This window comes from Tachypleus tridentatus, chromosome 13 (genome assembly GCF_004210375.1).
Source record: "Tachypleus tridentatus isolate NWPU-2018 chromosome 13, ASM421037v1, whole genome shotgun sequence".
NCBI lineage: Eukaryota > Metazoa > Arthropoda > Merostomata > Xiphosura > Limulidae > Tachypleus > Tachypleus tridentatus.
In genome coordinates, this window is record NC_134837.1 from 176,227,862 (window position 1) to 176,252,454 (window position 24,593).

General features: G+C 34.6%; 1 protein-coding gene across 1 annotated transcript; it reads right to left on the reverse strand.

The window, feature by feature from the left end:
* Positions 1-6,498: 6,498 nt before the first annotated feature.
* Positions 6,499-16,035, reverse strand: LOC143239798 (insulin-2-like). The gene is made up of 3 exons (XM_076481315.1): positions 15,894-16,035; positions 7,547-7,763; positions 6,499-6,968 (listed from the first exon to the last, which is right to left on the reverse strand). The coding sequence occupies exons 2-3, from the start codon at positions 7,755-7,757 to the stop codon at positions 6,772-6,774; spliced, it is 408 nt and encodes a 135-aa protein (XP_076337430.1). The 5' UTR covers positions 7,758-7,763; positions 15,894-16,035; the 3' UTR covers positions 6,499-6,771.
* Between the last annotated feature and the right edge of the window lie 8,558 nt (positions 16,036-24,593).

Genomic DNA, 24,593 nt, shown 5'->3' on the forward strand with positions numbered 1-24,593 from the left:
TGTTCTAGATGACTATGTGAGTGTGTTGATTCTGAACTTATTTTAGTATAGAAGAACAGACACAAACATTTTAAACATATTTATTTCGCATAAATATAAAAAAGTCGTAAAGAAAGTACAGTATATTAAGAATTATTTATCATAAAAGAACTTTATCATTGCGTTAAATATAATAATAAATGAACATGTGTGTCTGTCTGTGATTTCTATTTGTAATATAGGGGACCACTTTGTTTTATGTGGTTTTTCGTTACCTTGCCTCGTTAAAAAGGTGCGTGCGCACCTGGGTAAGTAATAATATCCAAGTGCACACCCTCTGGGACCACTTAGTGTGGGTGCAAAATTTCAAATTTCTAAGTTATTTCCCCTTGGAGCTATAACGGTCACACACAGACACGCCCTTTTATAATTATAGATGATTTGTTTTTGGAAGTTCGCACAAAGCTACTCGAGGGCTATCTGTGCTAGCCGTCCCTAATTTAGTGGTGTAAGACTAGAGGGAAGGCAGCTAGTCATCACCACCAACCGCCAACTCTTTGGCTATTCTTTTACCAACGAATAGTGGGATTGATCGTCACATTATACGCCCCCACGGCTGGGAGGGCGAGCATGTTTAGCGTGACGCGGGCGCGAACCCGCAACCCTCGGATTACGAGTCGCACGCCTTACGCGCTTGGCCATGCCAGGCCAATTATAGATGAACTGTTCATTTGAACCTGAATACTTTTTGTATTAAATTTCATTATAAGTCTGTCGCGTGACTGTTTTAAAAATTTTACTGATCCTCACATTTTGCAGTTTAATACGTAAAAACAGCAACAAAACATTATTAGTTAATTACCTCACAAACAAGAAAATTATATTGTCATCAACTAAACTCCGTGGCAGAATATTTGTACATTTTCATGTTAGAGACATATTTAAATCTGTTGTTGGTTTTGTCACCTATATATTATTGTTGTCGTGTAAGAATATAGTTCCAATGAGATATGATAAAGTACAATTTTAGAAGAAAGAAAATATACTGAAAAACACAGACCCCCTCAAATAGTGTATTTTTATAGGATGTTGAGAAGGATGTTATTGAAGTCCAGTATTGGTTTCAATTTACTTATATGATATGGAGGATAGCTTGATGAATGAATAAAATGGGAGAAAGTATGATGATAAAATTGAAAATATTTTGTTTGAATTATGCAGACATAATAAATAGAAACGTTATATGATGTTTAAATATTTGTGGAAGATCTAGGAGAAACGAGGAATGAGCTGAAATAACAGGACAAATGTTTACAAAAACAAAATAATTCTTAATTTAGATATGTTGAAGATGATGGTTTTTAATTCTAATGAAAGAACAAATACTGAAGTGGTAAAAGAAGTATCAGTTTCTAGAATACTGGGTTTGCACTAAAACAAGTACAAGCACAGGTGCAAACTGTTCTGTATGTAACAGTGAAATGAAAGATACACGTATTAAACAGGTTGGTTATGTCAGTGATCGCTGTGGTATAAAAATATGGGGTTGGAAAAGAAAAGACAAAATTAAAGATCTCATGCTAGAAATATAAACATTTTTATGTCGTGAACGTCTCTTATAAGCTAGCGAAGCATGATTATAATTAATTAGATTTGTTATAAGGTATTAATACAAAACTTATCATATGTTTAAACGCTGCATCTGTTATTCAGTCTCTTAAAGGTTTTTGAAGAAGAACATGGTATAATAGTATTTCAACGCTATGTTTTCCACATCTGTTATTTGTAGAGTGTGGTGTTAGAAATATAATAAGCATAATACTAATGTTTTATGACAAGTTGTGATGACGAGAAACCCACATAGAGAGAGTTTGTTAACCTAAAAAGGTTGAAACTTTGTTCTCTACTTTATTTTAATGAAACGTTTTAACACCATACCAGTCGTCTTGAGATACATTTTTATGACAATTGCTCCTGGGTAACACAATGGTATGTCTGCTGACTTATGCCCCTAGCAATCGCGTTTCTATACCTGTGGTGGGCAGAGTACAAATAGTCATTTTTGTAGCTTTGTGCTTAATAAGAAAGAACAATAACATTTATGAGAAATATACTGGATTATAGATATATAAAATAGACTGTTACATTAGACAGGAACACATATTCTTACGTATGTGGCACATGGAGCTGAGGGCACTATTTGTTTCAGGATATTTCAGTAAAGCTAAGCAAAGATTATCTGCGCTTGCTGTTCTTAGTTTCGAACTGATAGACAAGAAGGAAGGCAGCTGGTCAATAGCACACGCTGGCAGCTCTAAGGATATTATTGTTAGACCAAATAATGGGATGTTTACCGTCACCCTTATAACGCACTCACGATTCCAAAGTGTGAACCATATTTTTTTTTGCATGGTAACGAGATGGAGGCGTTGGACCCACAGATCCATAATTCGACATTTCAGCCACTGTGCCACACTTGACTCTTTTAAAAGGCACTTAGTAACGTGAGAAAGTTTGACCAATGCGTAGTTACTTATTTACATTAAAGAAATATTAAAAATGAAAGATGTTTTATTGAAATATTATTTCCAATATATAAATATATTTGAGTATCGTAAATAAATTAAGTACCATAATTATTACAACTATAGTAAAGAAGAGATAGGAAAAAATAACATTTCAAAATATAAAAAAAAACAATTTAAAGAAAACAAATTTGATGTTATAAACTAAGATGTGGTAATTTAACAACAGGATAAAACAATGACTTGAGAAAGAAAGTGAAAGGTAAAGAGTGGAACAATTTATTGGTTTGTTTGTAGTTGGACACGAAGCTGCTCAGTGGGCTGTCTGTCTGTGTTCTGATCACCATTGGTATCGAAACCCTATTTTCAGTGTTATAAGTCTGTAGACATTCCGCTGTATCATTGGAGGGGGCAAGAGTTATTCTGTGAGAAAACTATTGTCTTTAGCACAAGGAATGGTGTGTCTACCACAGGCATCAAGCCCTATTTCCAGTGTTACAAGTCTGCAGACATTTTGCTGTATCATTGAAGGGGGCAAGAGTAATTCTGGGAAAAAATTATTCTCTTTAGCACAATGAGTGGTGTGCCTATCACAATTATCAAGCCCTATTTCTGGTGTTACAAATCTGCAGACATTCCGCTGTATCATTGGAGGGGCAACAGTTATTCTGGGAGAAAACTATTGTGTTTAGCACAAGGAGTGGTGTGTCTACCACAGGCATCAAGCCCTATTTCCAGTGTTACAAGTCTGCAGACATTTTGCTGTATCATTGGGGGGCAAGAGTAATTCTGGGAAAAAAATTTATTCTCTTTAGTACAATGAGTGGTGTGCCTACCACAATTATCAAGCCCTATTTCTAGTGTTACAAATCTGCAGACATTCCGCTGTATCATTGAAGGGGGCAAGAGTAATTCTGGGGAAAAAATTATTCTCTTTAGTACAATGAGTGGTGTGCCTACCACAGGCATCAAGCCCTATTTCTAGTGTTACAAGTCTGCAGACATTCCGCTGTATCATTGGAGGGGGCAAGAGTTATTATGGGGAAAAATTATTGTCTTTAGCACAAGGAGTGGTGTGCTTACCACAGGTATCAAGCCCTATTTCCAGTGTTATAAGTCTGCAGACATTCCGCTGTGCTATTGGAGAAGAAAAGAAACAATAATGTATAATTAGAGTTGTGAGGTGATGATAAAAACGAAAGAAGTCAAATGAAATAAGTGGAAATAACTGGTATTGATCAAACTTTTTTTTTACGAAAGGCGTGAAACATGTAAATGTGATTAAATATTTGGAAACGATTTCGTGAAACATATAAATGTGATTAAATATTTGGAAATGATTTCGTGAAGCATGTAAATGTGATTAAATATTTGGAAATGATTTCGTGAAGCATGTAATTGTGATTAAATATTTGGAAATGATTTCAAAATAAAATTGTCAAAATGTTTAAAATTCGCTTTAATAAAAATACGAAAATGAAATAAACTGTTTGTTTTGTTTTTGAATTTCGCACAAAGCTACACGAGGGCTATTTGCGATAGCCGTCCCTAATTTAGCAGTTTAGGACTAGAGGGAAGACAACTAGTCACCACCATCAACCGCTAACTCTTGGGCTACTCTTTTACCAAAGAATAGTGGGATTGACCATAACATTATAATGCCCCCATTTCTGAAAGAGCGAGGATGTTTGGTGTGACGGGGATTCAAACCCGTGACCATCGGATTACGAGTCGAACGCCTTAACCATATATACATGCAGGGCCATGAAATAAGTAACATACAAATACACTTTAGACTATTTTGTTGTGAATTGAACAAAATACCACTTCGAGAGAGAGATGTAAATTAGTTAATGGCAAAAGTAATAGTAACAGTTCTCAGTAATTTGTATATATGAAAGTTTCGTGACTTTGTTGAGTAAATAAGTACATGGGATTCACCACTAGGTGGCTACCTATTAGAATAAAAGGAAATACAATACCAAGATCGGGATAAACACGACGCTCAACTCATTACTCATGTAGCGAGAGTAATATTACAGAAGGTGGTAACTTTACCACAACGTGCGCAGCTGAGGACAAAGTGTAAGTGAGAGGTAAGAAGAGTACATAATTACTACCAATATGAAGTGAGACTTTAACCAGTGAAGCTTTCCTTACTCTATTGCTTTAAAATATTACTCCAAGCTTATAAATATATTTTACTAAACAAACGCTAAACTTACTCGTAGGTTACTTCCTAGACATTATACAAAGGATTTACAGAAATGTAGGCTAAACTTCCGATAAGCTAGAACCATAGTATCGTTATAAGAGATTTTAGATACCGTGGATAATTTTCGCTGCAAAAGAAAATTTGAATGGTCTTTGACCAAATAAACTGATTCTAATAGTTCATCAAAAGTCCTGCCACGTGCATGTTTCGGACTGACTTCGGGGACTTGTACATCAACTCATAACAAATAACTAACTATTTTGTACAAACTTATCAAATGAAATAAATATTTAGTTTTAAAACATTTTGGAATTTTTTAAACGACTGATGATGGTATTTTAATTCAAATGATTTATAATATGTTTCGAAACTTCTATGATTTCTTTAAGCCAGTGAATTTCATTAGATATTTTATTAATCGTTTGAAATATTATACTTTGCAAAACTACCGTTAAAATTACCAACAAAATGGACACGTTTTCATAAAAAAGAAAGCGTGTTAAACAAATATTTGCAACTGTCTGTCTTTAGGATATTTAACAGTGCTTTGTGATTCATAGAATTTATAGTCGAGTTACCAAGTGTGTTAAATAAAGGTCGTTGGTCACAGTTGTTAGGAAAATATATATATTAAGTTATAGGTGCATCTTAAGCCAAATTGCTAAGTATGTTAAAGAGAAATTTTGGCCAGAGTTGCTAAGAAAAAACATGTGTCACGGTACATGTGCACCTAAAGCTAGATTGTGAAGTTTGTTAAGAAAGGCCACTGGTTACAGTTGTTAAGGAAATACAGATTGTCAAATATTTTAAACGCAAACCTTCGTGCTCAGATGTCAGGAAAACACACATATTATGTTACAGACACACCTTTAGCTGTGGACAAGTCAATGAGTATAAACCGAAAGATGACTTGTAAAGTATTTTATTCCATTTATTTTAGTGGTTTATTCAAGGGCAGAAATTCCAAAGAAAATGTTTGACATGGATTCATTTCATTTGTAAGTTTGCATAAGATATGGACAAACCAAAGCAACTTTGTTATTGAGTATAGATAATGGGACCAGTATAAAAAACAAAGCCCATATCTTACATGTCGAAATGAAATAATTCAGTTTATCCACCGGAACAACCAATTAATTACACGTATAGTAATAACCAGTTCTGTACCGCGTATGTAAGACATCCATAAAATTGAAAAAAAGACAATTTTAACTGTAAACAGCAGTTGAGTTGTGATAACCTGTAAGGTGAAATGGAAGAGAAATTTGATCAAGCGTATTAAATGGAGTTTTATCCAACTGAACACACGCTAGTTTGTCGCTGATGAATAGACAAACGTAATCAAATAAACATAACCTTTAGAGGCATGAACTGTGATTAACATAATGTTTGATGTTGTTTATTTAATTTCTCTCAAAGCCACACGAGGGCTATCTGCGCTAGCCGTCCCTAATTAATCAGTGTAAGACTAAAGAGAAAGCAGCTAGTCATCACTACCCACCGTCAACCCTTGGGCCAACGAATAGTGGGATTGACCGTCACACTATAATACCCCAAGGCTGAAAGGGCGAGCATTTTCAGTGTGACGGTGATTCCAAACCTCGAACCTCGGATTACGAGTCGAGCATCTTAACCACCCGGCCATGCCAGGCCTTAACACAGCTACGTGTTCAGTATTTGTGGTTCAAGAATACAGTTATAGAGTTATGGTTGTCAAATATGTTTGTTAGTCACAAGGTAGTAAATTGTGAGGACAAACGATATATTGAAACCAAGACATTTTCTTTGGTAATAATTCATTTATTTCTCATCACAGAAACATATATGACTCTTTCTGCACTCAATCATTTTCTATCTTCTCGCCCCTGAAGACATAGTCGAGTTGTGTATAAAGCGAAACTTATAAACTTTACAAGTCAGAAATAAAACTTAAACTTCAAATAATAACCTTTGGTTTATGCTCAGAATTCCACAAAACAACGACTTCGAGAAAAAAGAAATAAACTACAGTAACAATCTTTTTTGTTTTCTTTTGAGTGAAGCCAGAAATATTTATTTATTTCCAGTAGAACCACAGTACGACATTAACTCATTTATTGTACAGCTTTTCGTGCAGCATTCGTCGGAAACACCACGAGTCTGTCGAGATAAACTGTCTCGCTTGTGGAATAGAGACGTGGCTATATGGCCGTCGAGGTATCCCATGTCAGAGGGAAACTGTAGAGCTTTCATCAGTCGCCACCAGGGAACTAGTCGAAAATGTACATGAGTCTTGTTCATACTTTATATATGCTCCGAATTTTTAAAAAGAAATTAACTTAAATCACATGATTTTCGTCAAATAACCTAAAACTAAATATTCAAAACTATCGGAATAAATAAACATTTAGAATATGCATGTCAAAATCTAATTTGGAAAATAAATATCAGCAAAAAACTTCAAAAATTATGTAGACAAAGTTCTTACGTAGTTAATAAACTGGACGACGTTTTGCAAGTCGCTCGTTCAATTCTTAAGTATCCTGTAAACTATATAAAATGTGAAATTTCTAATAAGTTAGTTCACAATGAATTTAGTTTCTATCACTTATTGTTTATTAGTTTCAGTATACTCTATAGATAACTTTATACCTATATTTCAAATAGTGATTTTCACTCGCTAAAGTAAGTAGTACATGTCATTTATAACTAACTCGATCATTGACACCGGTATTCAAAACTTCAAGTATTATAAACCATATTGGAAAAATCGGAATTTTATAGTACTAGACCTCAGCTTATTTTAAATTGTATGTCCTGGCTACAGCTGATATGTTTTTGTTTTTACCTGTTCCCAGTTCGGTGTCAAATAGTTCCCTGTCGGACCTCTTAAGAGAAGGAAGGTAATAGAAGCCGCCACACACTATGGAAAGTGCTTGAGAAAGCTCAGAGCCACATAACCTCTGAGATCGAGTTTGAATCAAGTGTTGGCTGGGATGAGCAGCGACTAGTGAAGCGACAGCTGCGCAGACGCAGATGCTCGACAGCAAAATGTTCATTCTTATCTGAGTAAAAACACACAAGCAGTAGAATAAATTATATATTATCATTTTTAAAACAATTATTTTATTTGTCTACTTCAAATGAAATAATCTTGAAAAAACCTTGTTTTTTTATCACAACAAACATAAGAAATTTAAGGTTCTAAAACACATTTTCAGCGTACAAAACAACAACTAAAAACTGATATACGATCACGTAGTTTTATCTGCTCAATACGGTCTTGTCAGATGCTAAGATTCCATCGTTGTTTAGTACAGTCTTGTCACCTGGTAATATTCCATTATTCTTTAGTACAGTCTTGTCACCTAGTAATATTCCATCATTGTTTAGTATAATCGTGTCGCATGGTAAGATTTCATCCTTGTTTAGTATAGTCATGACACATGACAATATTTCTTCGTTGTTCAATGAAGTCGTGTCACATGCTAAGACTCCATCTTTATTTAAATAATACAGTCGTTTCATGTGGTGTAATTTCATCTTTGCTCAGTACAAATGCTCTGAACTAAGAACTGATATACAGTCATGTTGTTTTGTCTAATGTCACCTTTTCTCGGTACAGTCATGTAACATTTTCTGATTTCATCTTTGTTTAATACAATCCTGACATGTTCAAATAACATTTATAATCATTGTGGTCATATTACAAGGTTTAACATAATTTATTTTATAACTGTATTATAACTATATTATTTAAATTTATACCATTTATTATACGTTAAGCTTTACTTTCCCGTTAAGATGTTCATGTGACATTTTTATAATTTATTTTGTTTTTGTTATAGTTATGATACATAACTAATTTTGTACATCTATTATTTATTTTATTATATGGTTTGCTTTCATTGATTTTTACATCTTCACATTACATACTTTAACTTCATTTATATTTCATGAGATTCTAGTTTTAATGTATATATTTGCACATCTTCGTTTCATTCCCAGTTATTTGGTTGTTTTAAGTGTATAAACTAAAAAAAATATGCGTTTCTTTTTTATCTAACAGCCATTTTCAGTCTTAGTTTATATGAACAAAACTATCCCTTCTGAAAATTTATGATTTTTGAAAAAGTCAGTTTCATGTTCAACATCTATCTATGTATTTGGTTTAAAGTATGTTTGAGATTAAGTGGAATGTACATATTCCATATCTATAGATGTGAAGGATTTAACGTATTAAGGTACAATACGGACAGAAATGTATGGTTTAAATATCTTGGAAGATCAGAAAAAAAACTGGTGAGGTAAAAAAAGAAAGAGTTAGAATCAAATTAACCTTCTGCACAGTGAGCACTGAGCTCATCCAACAGTGGAAGATTTCCAAATCCTTGTTATATGATGTAACTACAATATTTCACCTCCCTAAAAACCTTATTAGGTTGTTGTTTCTTTCTTTTTTTATCAGCAGGTTTAAAAAATAAAATGAGCTCAAAGATTTCAGGTTAATTATTTCGGGGAAATTATCTTTAGTCAGATTAATGTGTGCTTTAATTTTCTATTATTCATATTGGACTTAATACACCAGGTGTATCACAATCACCAAGCTTCACTGGCGGTGCTACAAAGAGGTAAGGGAACATTTGCCCTGCCACATTTTTCTTTGCTCCATACAATTTAATTGTACACATATAGAGCAAATGTCGTGTATATAATAAGAAATTACGTCCTCACGAGCACTACCACTTCACGAGATGTTGTTTTTTGTCTTGTATGCTAGAAGTTAACTAGATATATCCTAGAGTAATAGATTTTCCATTTAACCCTAAATTTTATAGTAATGGTACTATTGCATTAAGCAATTGATTATTTATTTAAATAATACTCGAAATAACATTATTCACCAATCACTTTTAAAGAAACCTGTTATCCCTCACCCCATAAAAAAATGTCTAGATATACTAGAATTGTCAAAAACCTTCTCAACCGTTCCAAGGACCGTCAACACTTAGGGACTTCGAAACTCAATTCAAAGCATGTTTTAAAATCCAATGTTGGCTCAATGTAATTTATCACACTAAAATTTTTGGGGAATAATGAGTCCTTTTAAAACTACACGTGAATATAGAATATCTTGTTTTGCCCCTTAAAATTGCCCCTTCCCCCAAGTTTCTGGTACTGGCGCCACCACTGCTGAGCTGCAATATTAATTAAAATCAACGAAAGGTCACGAACAAGTAATAGCTTCACCTTAAATATATAAATCTCATTTCTAAAATATTACGAAGCTTATAACCTATTAATTATACGTGGGACAGTCTAAGGACTAAGTCAGTTGTTTGTTTAGAATTAAGCATAAAGCTACTCAATGGGCTATCTGTGCTCTGCCCACCACGGGTATCAAAACCCGGTTTTTAGTGTGTAAGTTCACAGACGTACCACTGTGCCACTGGCCAGGTGTGTTTAGGCGTTCGACTCGTAATCTGAGGGTCGCAGGTTCGAATCTCCGTCACACCAAACATGCTTGCCCTTTCAGCCGTGGGAGCATTATAATGTGACTGTCAATCCACTATTCGTTGGTAAAAGAGTTGCTCAAGAGTTGGCGGTGAGTGGTGATGACTAGGTGCCTTTCCTCTAGTTTTACACTGCTAAACTAGGGACGGCTAGGGCAAATAGTTCTCGTGTAGCTTTGCGCGAAATTCAAAAACAAAAAACAAAATTATATGTTTTTATCCTATGACATTCTACATTCCCGGATTTAGACTGGTGTATTAAATTAGCTACATCACTTTGCGGGTCAATTTTTAGTTCCAATTTAGGTTGGTAGCTTGTTTTAATTAATAGTTGACGAAAACTGTTTCGATTTTACAAATACAATTAATTTTAACAAATGTGGGCCATCAGGAAATAATAAAAAAGTAAAATAATGAAAGAAAGAATGATTAAATTTTATGACCTTGCGATGTACTCTGGTGCGTGTAATAGCGATTTCAAATTTGATTTAGGGCTCGTGCACAAACTGTTGTCTCAGAAGGCCGCGCTTGTGATTTTATGGAATCAAAAAGGCGATAATAAAATTCAAACGAATTCTTCCACGGTTTATTAGAAGAGACACGTGCTTCTGTATCCCTCCCCAATCTTTAAGAAACTGTTGACACAAGGACTGTTGTACTGCATGTCTGTTCTCTTGTCTCTTCGTTATTGCATTTGTTGTTTGTTGTTTACTTGTATCAGCAAAATACATGTGGCACTTCTAATTTGTAGTGAAGTCGAATTAGTTATTGGGATTATTTCTTTATGCCTGCGTAAATGTACGTTTGGGAAAATTATGAGCTCCTGCTGAAACTTTTATTTTTACGTTCTATAACGGTTTCAAAATAGTTAGAATTATAAGTATATGAATCTGAGTCTCCTTTCTCATTTTACGTTATTTTTCTGTGTGAACGAAGAAGAATAAGAAACAAAAAATATCGAGAGAAATGAGAAACCATCCCTCTGGTGGCTCAGAGGTAAACTTGAGAGTTTCTAGTGCTAAGATTCGGAACTTGCTCCCTGTAGTAGGCCCGTTGCTCTGGTTTGTGTTTTAAAACAACGAAACGAATACGCTTAACAAACTTATTAAATAAATATAAAGAAACACGTGTATTTTGCTTATATTTACTTTAAATTGATATTTATGTGTTTAGAAGTAATGTCACCAGTCACTGAATATTCAGCCCACAAACCAACAAATATATCACAGATTTATCATTACTGTTTGGGTATATAATAATTACAGAGAAAAATGTTTTTATCGTGTTTTTTGTAAAGACAAATGGTTTTAAATTTCTAAGGTCAGAAGCGTTTACCAAGTATAGCTTTAAACTTCCGTTTTGATTACTTTAATGGTAATAAATTTGTTAAACAAACATTCCTAACTATTCTATATAAATAAGACAAATAACCTGCAGATAACATAAGACTGTGTGCATCAGGACAACTATATTTTAGATTAATTAAGACTTCTACACAGAGTAAAACTAAGTGATCTGTAGTTTAAATAAAGCTGTTTGTATGGAGAAAAGATAAGTATCATACCTTGCGGATCAAAGTAAGGCTTAGGCTCGTAAAGTTAGGATAAACAGTTTTACGTTCTGTTGTTAAAGTACTTGTTTAAATATCAATAACTATCCTTTATCAACGTAACCTAACCTGTTTTACTCTCACTAACAAACCTTAAGTTCATTTTAGAAACATATCCCAGTTAGTTATACTTAACAACGTATTCAGTAACTCTATCCTATGGATGGATAGTTATACTTTACAAATGTATTCAGTAACTCTATTCTATGGAGAGTAGTTATACTTTACAATGTATTCAGTAACTATCCTATGGAGAGTAGTTATACTTTACAATGTATTCAGTAACTATCCTATGGATGGATAGTTATATTTTACAATATATTTAATAACTCTATCCTATGGATGGGTAGTTATACTTTGCAATGTATTCAGTAACTCTATCCTATGAATGGGTAGTTATTCTTTACAATGTATTCAGAAACTATCCTATGGATGGATAGTTATATTTTACAATATATTTAATAACTCTGTCCTATGAATAGGTTGTTATACTTTGCAATATATTTAATAACTCTGTCCTGTGAATAGGTAGTTATACTTTACAATGTATTCAGTAAATCTATCCTGTGAATGGTTAGTTATACTTTTTAATACATTCAGTAACTATCCTATGAATGGTTAACTATACTTTATAAGTGATCTTGGAACTATTTCTTTAATTGTCAGCTGTGTTGAGTCTAATGACAAAGATGACATACTGTTGTATGATATCGCGTCTTTTATCTAGTCAACCTACTGTTGAGGAAGGAGAGGTCATCTTTAAGTCACTCACCTTGACAAATTTTCCACAGATTCTTCTGTGTATGAGGATGTTCAGAAGAGTTCATGGGTGTGCAGTTAGGTATCATTGTTCATGATTCATACTAGTAATGTTGTAGACTTACACGTGTGACTTGATGTTTTATTCTGATGTAGCAGTAATTTCTCGTTTCCTTCACCCTACGTGCAGGATATTCATTTTGTATAATTAACGCTACTACATTGTCATGGTAATAACTACAGAGTTCATCTTTACTTTTCTGCACCCTTTTTGAAGCTTAAATTTCCATTTATGTGTGAAATCTGCAGCAACTGTAAAGTCTGTCTGTCCTTAAATTCCCCGAAACATGTTGAAAGATATTTTCGTCTCGTGGTTAGTATTAAATCTCGTTTTTCTTGTTGCTTTTGTTCAAACACACTTAAGCTTCGTTCTACGTTGTAAAAAACTTACTTTTCTTATTTGTAGTGTAATTTTTGAAAATACTTCATTAGTTTGTCTTTCTGCCGTTATTTATGTTTGTAATTTGAATCTATGTCAAAACTACCATCATCCTTATTCTTGAACTACTAATCACAGAGAAGACAGCCAGTCAGCAGCACCCGTACGAAACACCTTCACTAAGAGAATGACTGTTACTCTTATAACTCAGCTTGAAGTGTGGAGAATATTTTTGTGATATCGTAAACATTTGAATCCGGGTCTCAAGCTACGAAATCAAGGGCTCTACCACAGGGCCAGCCCCGTGTTTGTCTTTCTGTCACCAGTATATATTTACATATGTGTGTGTGTGTGTGTGGAGGGATCAGCTCGTAGTTATATTCCTTCACAATAACAAGATCTTGGTGAACTATACCGCGTACAGTTTATTGGGATGCGTCCAACTCGTTAGTATTTATTTTGTGTGACAACTTACCAACTGTGGTTACAGGAATGGATTATAACATGTGATGGCTAATTCTTTAGGAGATTTGGGATCCCCATAGAGAAGTGATAATCTTTCTTTGCCAATATGGTTCATTATGTCACAGAATGTCGTCTTACATCTACAGCGCCAAAGTCATGGCATATCCTTATTACAAAGTACGAGTATCCCTGCATAACTACGTGAGTCGCACGTGACAGACTTTTGTTCATATGTTTGCTGAACGTGTCTGATAAACAGAAATTCATCATTCTGTTCCAGTTTAGAGACAATGTTAAAGTTAGAATAGCAAACAGCCGAGGCGTATTTTGACCTATTTTATTACAGAATGTAATTTCAACAATACATGTTACAATTAAATTATATTTTGTCGTTTGACACTTGTTTGTTGTGAAACAAAAATATAATAAAATAAGATTTAACCAGATTACTGTACAAGACCTATTGTTGGGATTTGCCGAGAAGGTAGATCTCTGATTGGTAATATTCCTACTTTTGCATATTTTTTTCTTTTCTTTGTCCATTTTTATTACTAGGAGAAATAGATTTGTGCGTGGGAACAGCAGTTAGCCTCTTCGTAAGAGAATACAAGTTATTTTAATGTATAGTACTGGACTTTCTGTGGTAGGTATATTAAAATCATACGGGATCTTAGGTTCAAGATTTAGAAGTGTTCAGTAGCATACTTAAACCATACGCTATGCAGTGGATAAAATGCTGGATTGTGGATCCGAAGTTTCTTGGTTACCGCCGAAAAGAAATCACGCTTCACACTTTGAAGGAGTGAGTGCGTTATAAGAGTAACGGAGAAATCCTACTGTTCGACTATAGTAGTATTTATCCTTTTTGTATATAACTTCAGGATCAGGAACAGCTTTCGCAGACAACCTCAAGTAGCTCTGGGCGAGACTCAACATCAAACAAATAATATGATGTTAAACATAGTAAGTATATTTCGAGAAGACGAGGTTTCAGTTAAAGTTAGATATAAAGAGTTCAAAAATAAATATTATACAATGGTTAACATATCACCACTGAAATATCTTCGCAGAAATGACATTTTTATTCACGAACCTGTTAAAGCATCTCCTCCGTTCACTAATGGAGTCCCGTTGCAGCACGTTTCTCAATGCGTAGTCCAAGTAGCGTGACAAATATAGCAGAACTGTCAAAAAAATGTCTGCACACCCAATATACTTATAACTTAGAATACGCTACCTGTGTTTAAGAAATCGAGTGGTGCAGTGGATTAGTAGTTAATTTAGTGGGCTATCTATTGGAATAATCTATTGGTCTAAAGTTCAAGCCTACCATATGCCTCAGAAAAAAAATCTTCGCTTCTCATCTATGTACACGAAATAAAAATGTAAGTATCAATTCTGCTATTCAATTATTATTAACCATGTAGCCGGTGGGTGCTGATAGTTGTTTGTTTTATTAAGTTATAAGTTAGGTACAATTCTCCTAATCCTGGCCTGGTCATTTAGCTCATATGAGACATAGAATGTCATTTATATGAAATTCATATAATGTTCCACATTGTAAAATGTTTGAATTTAAGAGTGTTTTATTAAGTAACTAAAGTATAATATAATATAAATCATGTATATACATGAAAAATAAACACAGCTAAAATACAATGCCTTGTGAAATCACATTTTAAGTTCGTTAGTATGGATTTCGTGGATCTGTTCTTTTTTGGTATGCAATCTAAAATAAACAAAGGTTATACATGAAACTATAAGTTTAACACGTGATGTATCTAGTGAATGTTTGGTGTTTTGTACATGGCTATCTTAGGTTTCATACTTCGATTATGAAGCAACTGTGCTGCCTTCTTTCCTAGATAGCTTAGAGTGAAACTTGAGGATTTATAATGCTGAAAACTGGATTTCGATAATCGTGGAAAGAACACAGATATCCTATTGTGTAGTTTTGTGCATAACAACAAATTACCAATAGCAATAGTTTTTCCTTCGTTGTTTGAATTCTGAATGTAACGGTAGCGTATTAAAGCTAGTGTAGTGTTGAACACTATTTTAGCGTTTCTCAGCTATTACATATCGTCCCTAAAGTGTCAATAAGCATATCATGACAAAAATTATCTATACGTTCAAACTGATGTTGGTGTTTAAAAAACGCCAAGAAATTCAAGAAGTTGAATATGTTTTGATAATATAACACTTGTATACTTATTTGAATTATAAACATATATTTATTTGAATTATAAACGTATATTTAGTTGAATTATAAACGTGTATTTAATATTAAATACTAAAACGTATATTATTTGGAATATTGACTTCTATTCTATGTTTGCTTGAACAATTTATCTTAATTCTCAAATTAATGAAAGTTAAAAATTAAAATTTCAAAAATTGCACGGCTTACTTTGCTTCTCTGCTAGAGGAACCAATGGAGAGGACGTGACAGTAGAACGTGCTCCCAGCGTGTGTGAGGAATTGTTCGCTGGATATTTATAGACGACTTTTATGTTGAGATGGCGCTGCAAGCATCACCTTCCTCCTACACTGTCTCTGAGCAGCGAATCAACGACAGAGAAAAACATTTATCATTAGAAAACAAATCAAGATTAAGGTTGCAAAAACCGATCTGTTTGTTTGTTTTGGAATTTCGCACAAAGCTACTCGAGAGCTATCTGTGCTAGCCGTCCCCAATTTAGCAGTGTAAGACTAGAGGGAAGGCAGCTAGTCATCACCACCCACCGCCAACTCTTGGGCTACTCTTTTACCAACGAAAAGTGGGATTGACCGTAACATTGTAACGCCCCCACGGCTGGGAGGGCGAGCATGTTTTGACGGGACTCGGGCGCGAACCCGCGACCCTCAGTTTACGAAGTGCACGCCTTAACGCGCTAGGCCATGCCAGGCCCGAAACCGATCTGAGTCTTAAAAACATATGTTTATTACAGCGGGGCTAGTTATACCTTTTAACATACCTCTAACTAACAGATTTCAGAAAGATTACTGCATTTGGACTGGGATTGATTCCACGGACAGCTGTTGCCACCAGACACTAAATACTTTGTAAATAACTAAAAGAACCAGAATAAATTAAGAGACAAAAAAACTAACTTTTGTTGTATTAAATTTTGTTTTATATATTTTTGTAATCCTACCCCAAAAAATACAACCGAGAAATGTGTAAACATATTGATTTAATCGGGAAAATATACCCTTTGTTATAAACAAGGGTAAGTCGAGTGTAATTAAATTGTGATCGAAAAGGTTAAGTGGTGGAGTAAGAAAGAAGTCCAGAGAAAAACGTGACAGAAATACGTAAGGTTAAGGTTCACTCGGAAACGTGATTAAGACACAGTGGGACGAGAAAGTCTAAATATTTAGAGAGAGATCAAGGGCCAAACGACTCTCTATTGCTAGTAATAACGGTAACACTGGAGAATACAGAATGAGGAACAATGAACGAAATTTGATTCAGTGAAGTTAATATATAAAGGATCGGAAAACTTAAATACAAACTAATTCAGAATAATCCCCATTAAACCTTTATTGTACGCATTATGAAAATACGGTAGAAAATGTTTTCTCTGAGTTTTTTACTTAAATTCTTCTGTATTGCACAATAATTTTTTTATATACAAATTGAAAACAAAAGACCCAAACTCGAACACTCAAACATTTTTCTTCAAGATAGTCCAAAATTTGTAATATATATATTGTTAAGTACCTTTAGTAACATTGTTAAATTAAGAAACCAACAATAATTATTCCATTGTTTATCATGGCCTGGCATGGCCAAGCGCGTAAGGCGTGCGACTCGTAATCGGGTTCGCGCCCGCGTCGCGCTAAACATGCTCGCCCTCCCAGCCGTGGGGGTGTATAATGTGACGGTCAATCCCACTATTCTTTGGTAAAAGAGTAGCCCAAGAGTTGGTGGTGATGACCAGCTGCCTTCACTCTAGTCTTACACTGCTAAATTAGGGACGGCTAGCACAGATAGCCCTCGAGTAGCTTTGTGCGAAATTCTAAAACAAACAAACAAACAAAACCATTGTTTATCTAGACTATTACCACAAAGTAAAAGTGTTCAACTAACTAAAGCATTTGTATGTGTATTAAGCAACAAAGATAAGTTTGTTACCATGTGCAGTAGAAGGTTAACTTTGAATTCCTGTAATTGTTTAAATACTTATATAATAAAGAATAGTTTTCATTAAGTTTACATCTTCTCTTCAGTAATCAAAAGCTTATATGATATAAAGTATGTATAAAAAGAAATATTGAGAGACAGTAAATAAGCAAAACATTTTGGGAACATTTTTCCAGCTTCGCTCTTTTCATTGCTTTTAACAATAGTTATACTTCTGTCACTATTTTTATTTTTTCGTTCTTGAAAATTATAAGTAGCATCCAGAGGGCGCTTTTTGTTAACATTTCATTTGAGTTGCTACTGTGGAGTCGGAGTAGCATGAGTACGAATAACCCTTTGGTTCTTTGTTGAAGTAATGGATAGCAGGCTTGTAGTTGCTGGTGCACAATAAAAATCAGCAATGCAATACTAAAAGAAATTTCCCAAATAAGAGACAATTAAAAGAATTAAGACAACGATCATTTTAGAAAGAAAGGGTCAATAACATTATTAGTTGTTCATCAGTTGGTTAAAAAGATGCCATGGCTTATATTAACTTGTGGAAAGAACATAATTCTGTAGCATCATTTATTGGAAAGAATACAATTCAGTAGCACGTTAATTGAGCCCAGCATAGCCAGGTGGGTTAAGGCGTTCGACTCGTAATCTGAGGGTCGCGGGTTCGAATCTCCGTCGTACCAAGCATGCTCGCCTTTTCAGCCGTGGGGGCGTTATAACGTTACGGTTAATCTCATTATTCGTTGGTAAAAGAGTAGCCCGAGAGTTGGTGGTGGGTGGTGATGACTAGCTGCCTTCTCTCTATCCTTTCGCCGATAAATTAGGGACGGTTAGCGCAGATAGCCCTCGTGTAGCTTTGCGCAAAATTAAAAAAACGAATATGTAGCTGCAACTTTTCAAATCTGTAATTATTTCAAGTATATGATTTTGTGTTTCTTTTAATGTAAAATAATGCATAGAACTAAAAAATAATAATAACCGTAACACTCGTTGGTAACTTATCATATAATTGTACACTTCAGTGCTGGAGATTTCGAAATTTAGCGAACGCAGCACCACCTCGTAGACCGTAATATTTATTCAAATATTGTTAATGGTATTTTTTATTTTATTTCAATTTATCATTAAATACGTAGTTACTTATTTCTCTTTGTGAATTTGTATCCTAGTTGTGTGTTACTGTTGTAGTTAAAATAGATAAAGTATTGCAGCCAGAACACAATATAGTATTTACAACAAGCATGAGAAAGTGCCAATAGATTCATGATTGGGAAACCGAAGTCAATAATGAAGATGGTCAACAAAAAACGAAACATTGTATTTGAAGGTTCGAATGTTTCGAAATAACTTATTCCATCTTCAACGAAATCTGAAAATCGTGCTACGAAGGTAATTGCTAACTAAAACTGGTTTCCCAACGAAGATTACACGCAAAGTCTTAAAAAGCATCTTTTTTCCAGCCAACAAATGAGCGCACGTCTTCAGAATTCACTCATTATCTCCCTCTTCCTTTTATGGGTTCACAATTTTAACAAATTAAAAAAAACAACTCTCATCTCTAATAAAAAAAAAACGTTTACCCTGAAGTTCATCTCAGACTAATATACCGACCTAGCCTCCCATTAAACACTTATTTCAATACAAAGACTAACTATGTAAACTTCCTCGTTCATCACTCGTGATTAATATACGTATAGTGACTGTAAGGTCACGAGCATTGGCAAAACGAAATGTCATTTGAGAACTAGAGTCTGTGAACATTTCGGAGTATCCAACAGAACCAGTCTTCCACTACTTAAAACCAGCCACTCACTCATTCGTTCAAATTCTGAAACCACAGGTCATAATATTTCATTTTACAATTTCTCTATCATCATCATAGGATCTTTAACTGTTGATTAAATGAAGTCTACTCATAGCTAAAGACTGCTCGACCCTTAACGACTCACAAAGCTCTTTAGACCTAAAATTGTTCTAAATTTACACGTCTAAAACCTCAATTGTTTTGTAATATATCTATAATCCTTTGTTTTTATTCTTCCGTTTACCAGTTCTCTTGACAACTAAGTAAACTAATGCTTATGGTATTATAGTTTCAGGATTTCTTGGAGATGGAACGAATGAATTCCGAGAAGTTCGAATCTTGCAAATAAAATGTCTTATTTTGTTATCAACCGTCTCCATGTTTATCATTAACACTATAAAAGTTGAGAAAGGACCTGGACAATTTACTCCTCGGTCCTCACCCACTATTAAGGCATATATGTTATTGTTTTAATTCCAAACACTTAAGTTTCGTTTCTCTGCTAAACAGACGATCAAACGGTGAGAGCTGATTCGCGGGAACTGATCGTTGTTATGAAATATGCTGTCACTATTTTAAGAAACACAAAAATCTTTTTTTTTTATTTATATAAACCAGTTAACATTTTATTTGTTAAAATTAACCATATATCCACATATGTCTGCTTTAATTATTTACATAATTTGATTACTGATTTGACCTCCGGTGGTTCAGTGATGAGCTAAGAACGCAAAGAAATCAGGTTTCTATATCCAAGGAGGTGGAATCACAGACAACTCGTTGAGTAATTTTGTGATGAACAACAAAGTTATCTGTTGTAAACTATAATATGATCAAAAATCACGTGTACTTTCGTGTGGTTTTAATTAATCTTCAACGAGGTAATGTTTCTAACGAGGTCATGACAAAAAGTATTCCCAAAGGGAATGAAAAATTAACCAGGGGTGATCAGAAACGTCAGTTTCTCTTCACCTCACTCGTGATAAAAGATTACAGAGCGCGTGACTGTTGAGTTTAGTTGATATTCAATGATGATATAATTTTTGTAGATTAAGATCCACGAACATAAAGAAGAGAGTTGGGAGAAGCTGCGAAGACGCTACAGAGAAGCCTGAAGGTAACGTTAAAGGAGAACTTGGATGGGTTGTTTCTAGACTGTTGGAGAAAGATGACTTGTTACAGAGATGCATTCTGTGTATGTCCACTTTTGTTAACTGGAAAACCATATTATTCTGGTTAGGGGGTGCCCGTGGCTTTTACTTGTAATATTAAAATCACTCCTACAGTGTGAAATACTATAAAAGTGTGAAGGAATAAATTCATGCCATAACGTTTATTTATAAACTACAGAGAAAATAAATACAAAATGGAGACATGTTATTACAGACATGTTTCATCCAATATCTATTATTTCTTAATGGTGTCTTTCCACCACATGGCTTCATCTAAGATTGCAAGGCATTGGATACTGTCTGCACTAAGCTTTGTGTTCTTTCCACGGGCCACGGTCACGTAGTTAGGGCGCTCGACTCGTAATCTGAGGGTCACGGGATCGAATCCCCGTCATACCAAACATGCTTGCCCTTTCAGCCGTGGAGGGCGTTTATAAGTTACGATCAGTCCCACTATTCGTTGGTAAAAGAGGAAGTAGCTCAAGAGTTAGTAGTAGGTGGTGATGACTAGCTGCCTTCCCTATAATCTTACACTGCTAAATTAGGAAAAGTTTGCACAGATAGCTTTCGTGAAGCTTTGAGCGAAAATTCAAAAACAAACAAACAGATTGTTTGTTTGAAGTTAGGCACACAGCAACGCAATGGGCTATCTGCGCTCTGCCCACTATGAGTATCGAAGCCTGGATTCTAGTGTTCTAAGTCCAGAGATATTCCGCTGTGCCACTGGGGGATCAAACAAACAAACTTTCCACAAGAAACAGATCGTTAGACAATGAAAGAAATAATCCAGACCATCAATGTGTACGTAATAGACGTAGTTCATCTGTAAACAAATTAAACGATAGAACTTTCGCGTCTTTTACTAATACGTTATTACCCTTTTTATTTAATAGAACAGGACATTAATACTGGAGTACGCTATCAAAAAACTATCAGTTATTAACGATGACATAGGTGAAACCCAGTGAAGCTTATGTGTGGGGAAACCCAGTGAGGCTTATGTGTGAGGAACCCAGTTAGGATTATGTGTACAGTTTACAAAAACACTAAAATTGTTTCTTAGCTTGTCAAAACCTCCCAACAGAACAGTTTCTTCATCTTATAAGTTAGTTACAATAGATTAAGATTAAAAGAGGCGTGCGTGACCTGACCCATCATCATCAACTTTAGTTTCAAATAGTTATGTTTACATCAAACATTTTTCACGTCTGCCGTATAAGATTTAGGTCAGTATAGAACAGTTAGAGGTTTGAGACAGTATAAAAGTCAAGTAAAACCGCGTCTTTCCTGAACAGTAGTGATAAGGTTTGTCCACTCGTCATGTTTCTAATGACTTAATTAAGTTTGATCGCCTTGGGATGAAAAATCTGAAACATATCGGCCAATTTAAAACTATGTATTTCATCAGTTAATTCAAATGCTTCTCCTAATTTAATATCTTACTTTACTTTAAGTTCTTCCACTAAAAGACAAGTTCTGAATCTGTTCTTAACTGAATTTTCAAGTTTCCGTTGTGTTGCACAGTTAAAGCCGTTTACGCCAAAGTAATTTTATTAAACTTCCTGCAGCGGGAAATATCGTGGCAAAACGAAAGCAATATTTCATGCTGTGAATCTGTCTAAGACTGCAGGGAACAACTCTGCTAATATTTCGAATGGCGCATCTCAGTGGCAAACGCGGTAAAGTAGTTTTCGGCGTTTTGAAAACATATAACATAAATGGTTTCGTTAGAAGTAGTTGACATACAGTTGTATCTATTTTAAGGGCTCTCAAGCTTAAAAGTGCGACGTTAATTAGAGCTTCGAATTTTTTAAGCTTAAAGATTGAGAACCAATTCCTGTGTAGGTGGATAAATTAATTATTGGAACGTATAAAACTGATAGTTTGAACATCGTGATATTTGTATTTTTGATGGTTTGCTCAACAGTCGCAGCTGTAATTAGATTCAAATCGATCAAGAGATAGAGCCATGAGCTGAACATTTGTGTTTGAAAACAATATACTCAGAACTGTTCGATGAGTCGCTGTTACTCGGCTGAAAAAGATGTACAAAGTTTATTGGGAAAAAAGTTCTTTCAACAAGTGTTTAGGGAAATTAGCTGTTACGTGTAATTCATCAAAGACGTCAGACATCTTAGCTGTAATTCTACGTTTCTAGTTCCTGTTTTAAAGGTTATATTTTAGGCTTACAAACAATAATCGTTCTCAACGTCGTTAGTGTATTATGTTTATATGTATAGTTTAAAGGCTCATTATATCTTTGTTTATTTCAGAATTTCGCGTCAAGCAGACAGAAATAACAACTACAACTAATTTTGATAGAATGGATAGAAGGTATCAAATTAACAACACTCACCGCCAACTTTCGGGCTACTCTTTTTGATTGAATAGTGTGATTTAACTATTACTTTTTCTAGAGTCGATTTGAAATCTAATTACAGCCGCGGCTATTGAGCAAACCGTCAGAAATACAAATATCACGAAGAAGCTCAAACTACCAGATTTATAGATTCTAATATTTAACCTATCCACCTACGTAGGGATTGGGTTCTCAATGTTTAAATTTTAAAAAAAAATTCGAAGCTCTAATTAGCGTCGAATTTTTAAGCTTGAGAGCCCTTAAAATAGACACAACTATATGAAAATTATTCCTTCTTTTGGTTAGACGATGTCTAGTGGTTATACTCTATAAAAATAAAATTTGTTAAATCCCACTATTCGATTAAAAAGAGTAGCCCGAGAGTTGGCGGTTGGTGCTGTTAATTAGCTATCTTTCATCCATTCTATAAAAATTAGTTTGGTTATTATTGCTCTCTGTCTGACTCGAAATTCTGAAACAAACAAACAATGAACCTTTAAACAATACATCTAAACGTAATAATTAGAAAGACCTATAATTACCAAAGTAATTAAAACCTAGATAAGGAATCCAGCAACCATAGATGTGAAGTACTTCATTATCACCTCTCACTTAAAGTCATATAGCGCGTGCGTGTTCTTAAGAAAACGAAAGGTTTTTGTGACTATGTGTTTATGCTAAACACCCATTCTCGTATAGAGCGTTAAATTTTTCTTCGTTAATGTAGATCGCATCCAAACAAACAATGCTGAGGGGTTTAATGAATACAAGGTTGTCACGTCACAAAATTTTGGTAAATGTTTTAACCGGTCCGACATGGCAATCTGTGGGTTGTGAGTTCGAATCCCCATTCTACCAAACATACTCGCCCTTTCAGTCGTGAAGGCTTTATAATATGACGATCAATCCCATTATTCGTTCGTTAAAGAGTGGCCCAAGCGTTGGCGGTGGGTGGTGAAGACTAGCTGCCTTCTCTCTAGCCTTACACTGCTAAATTATGGAAGGCTAGCATAGATAGCCCTCGTGCAGCTTTGCGCGAAATTCAGAACAAACAAACAAGTGTATTAATCTTAAAGGTACTCCCCAGTGAAAGACCATCAACAAATATACAGGATATATCCTTAAGTACAACGCTCTTTCCACACTAAATCTGTTCAGAGAAGAACGTCGTCAGTTATCAGTCTTTAACCCTTAAACAGTGGCCATTATCAATAGGTACTGCTATCTACAACATTCTCGCTGTTTAAGGGTCAAGTATTTTCCACACGAATACACGTCTGCATGTTTTCTAAACCAATCTCACTTAACTGGTAGAAGTCGGTACATAATAGTAACCAGACACTAACAGACGACGTAACGAACGATTATTGTTTGTAAGCCTAAAATATATTAGCCTTTAAACTGGAAATCTGGAACTATAGGTAATATGTCAGATTTTTTTGATAAATTACCTGCAACTGCTTATTCCAGCACCTTAGTGTGACCCCTGTCCCAGTAACTGAAAGGTCAGTCTATTGGCTGATGATGTTAAAAATGGATTCTCTCTGTAGCCGGTTTTGCATAGGCAGTCACTGATCGCAATTAACAGTACTTTATCACTAGAGGTATCAATTAAAGTCAGTCAGTAA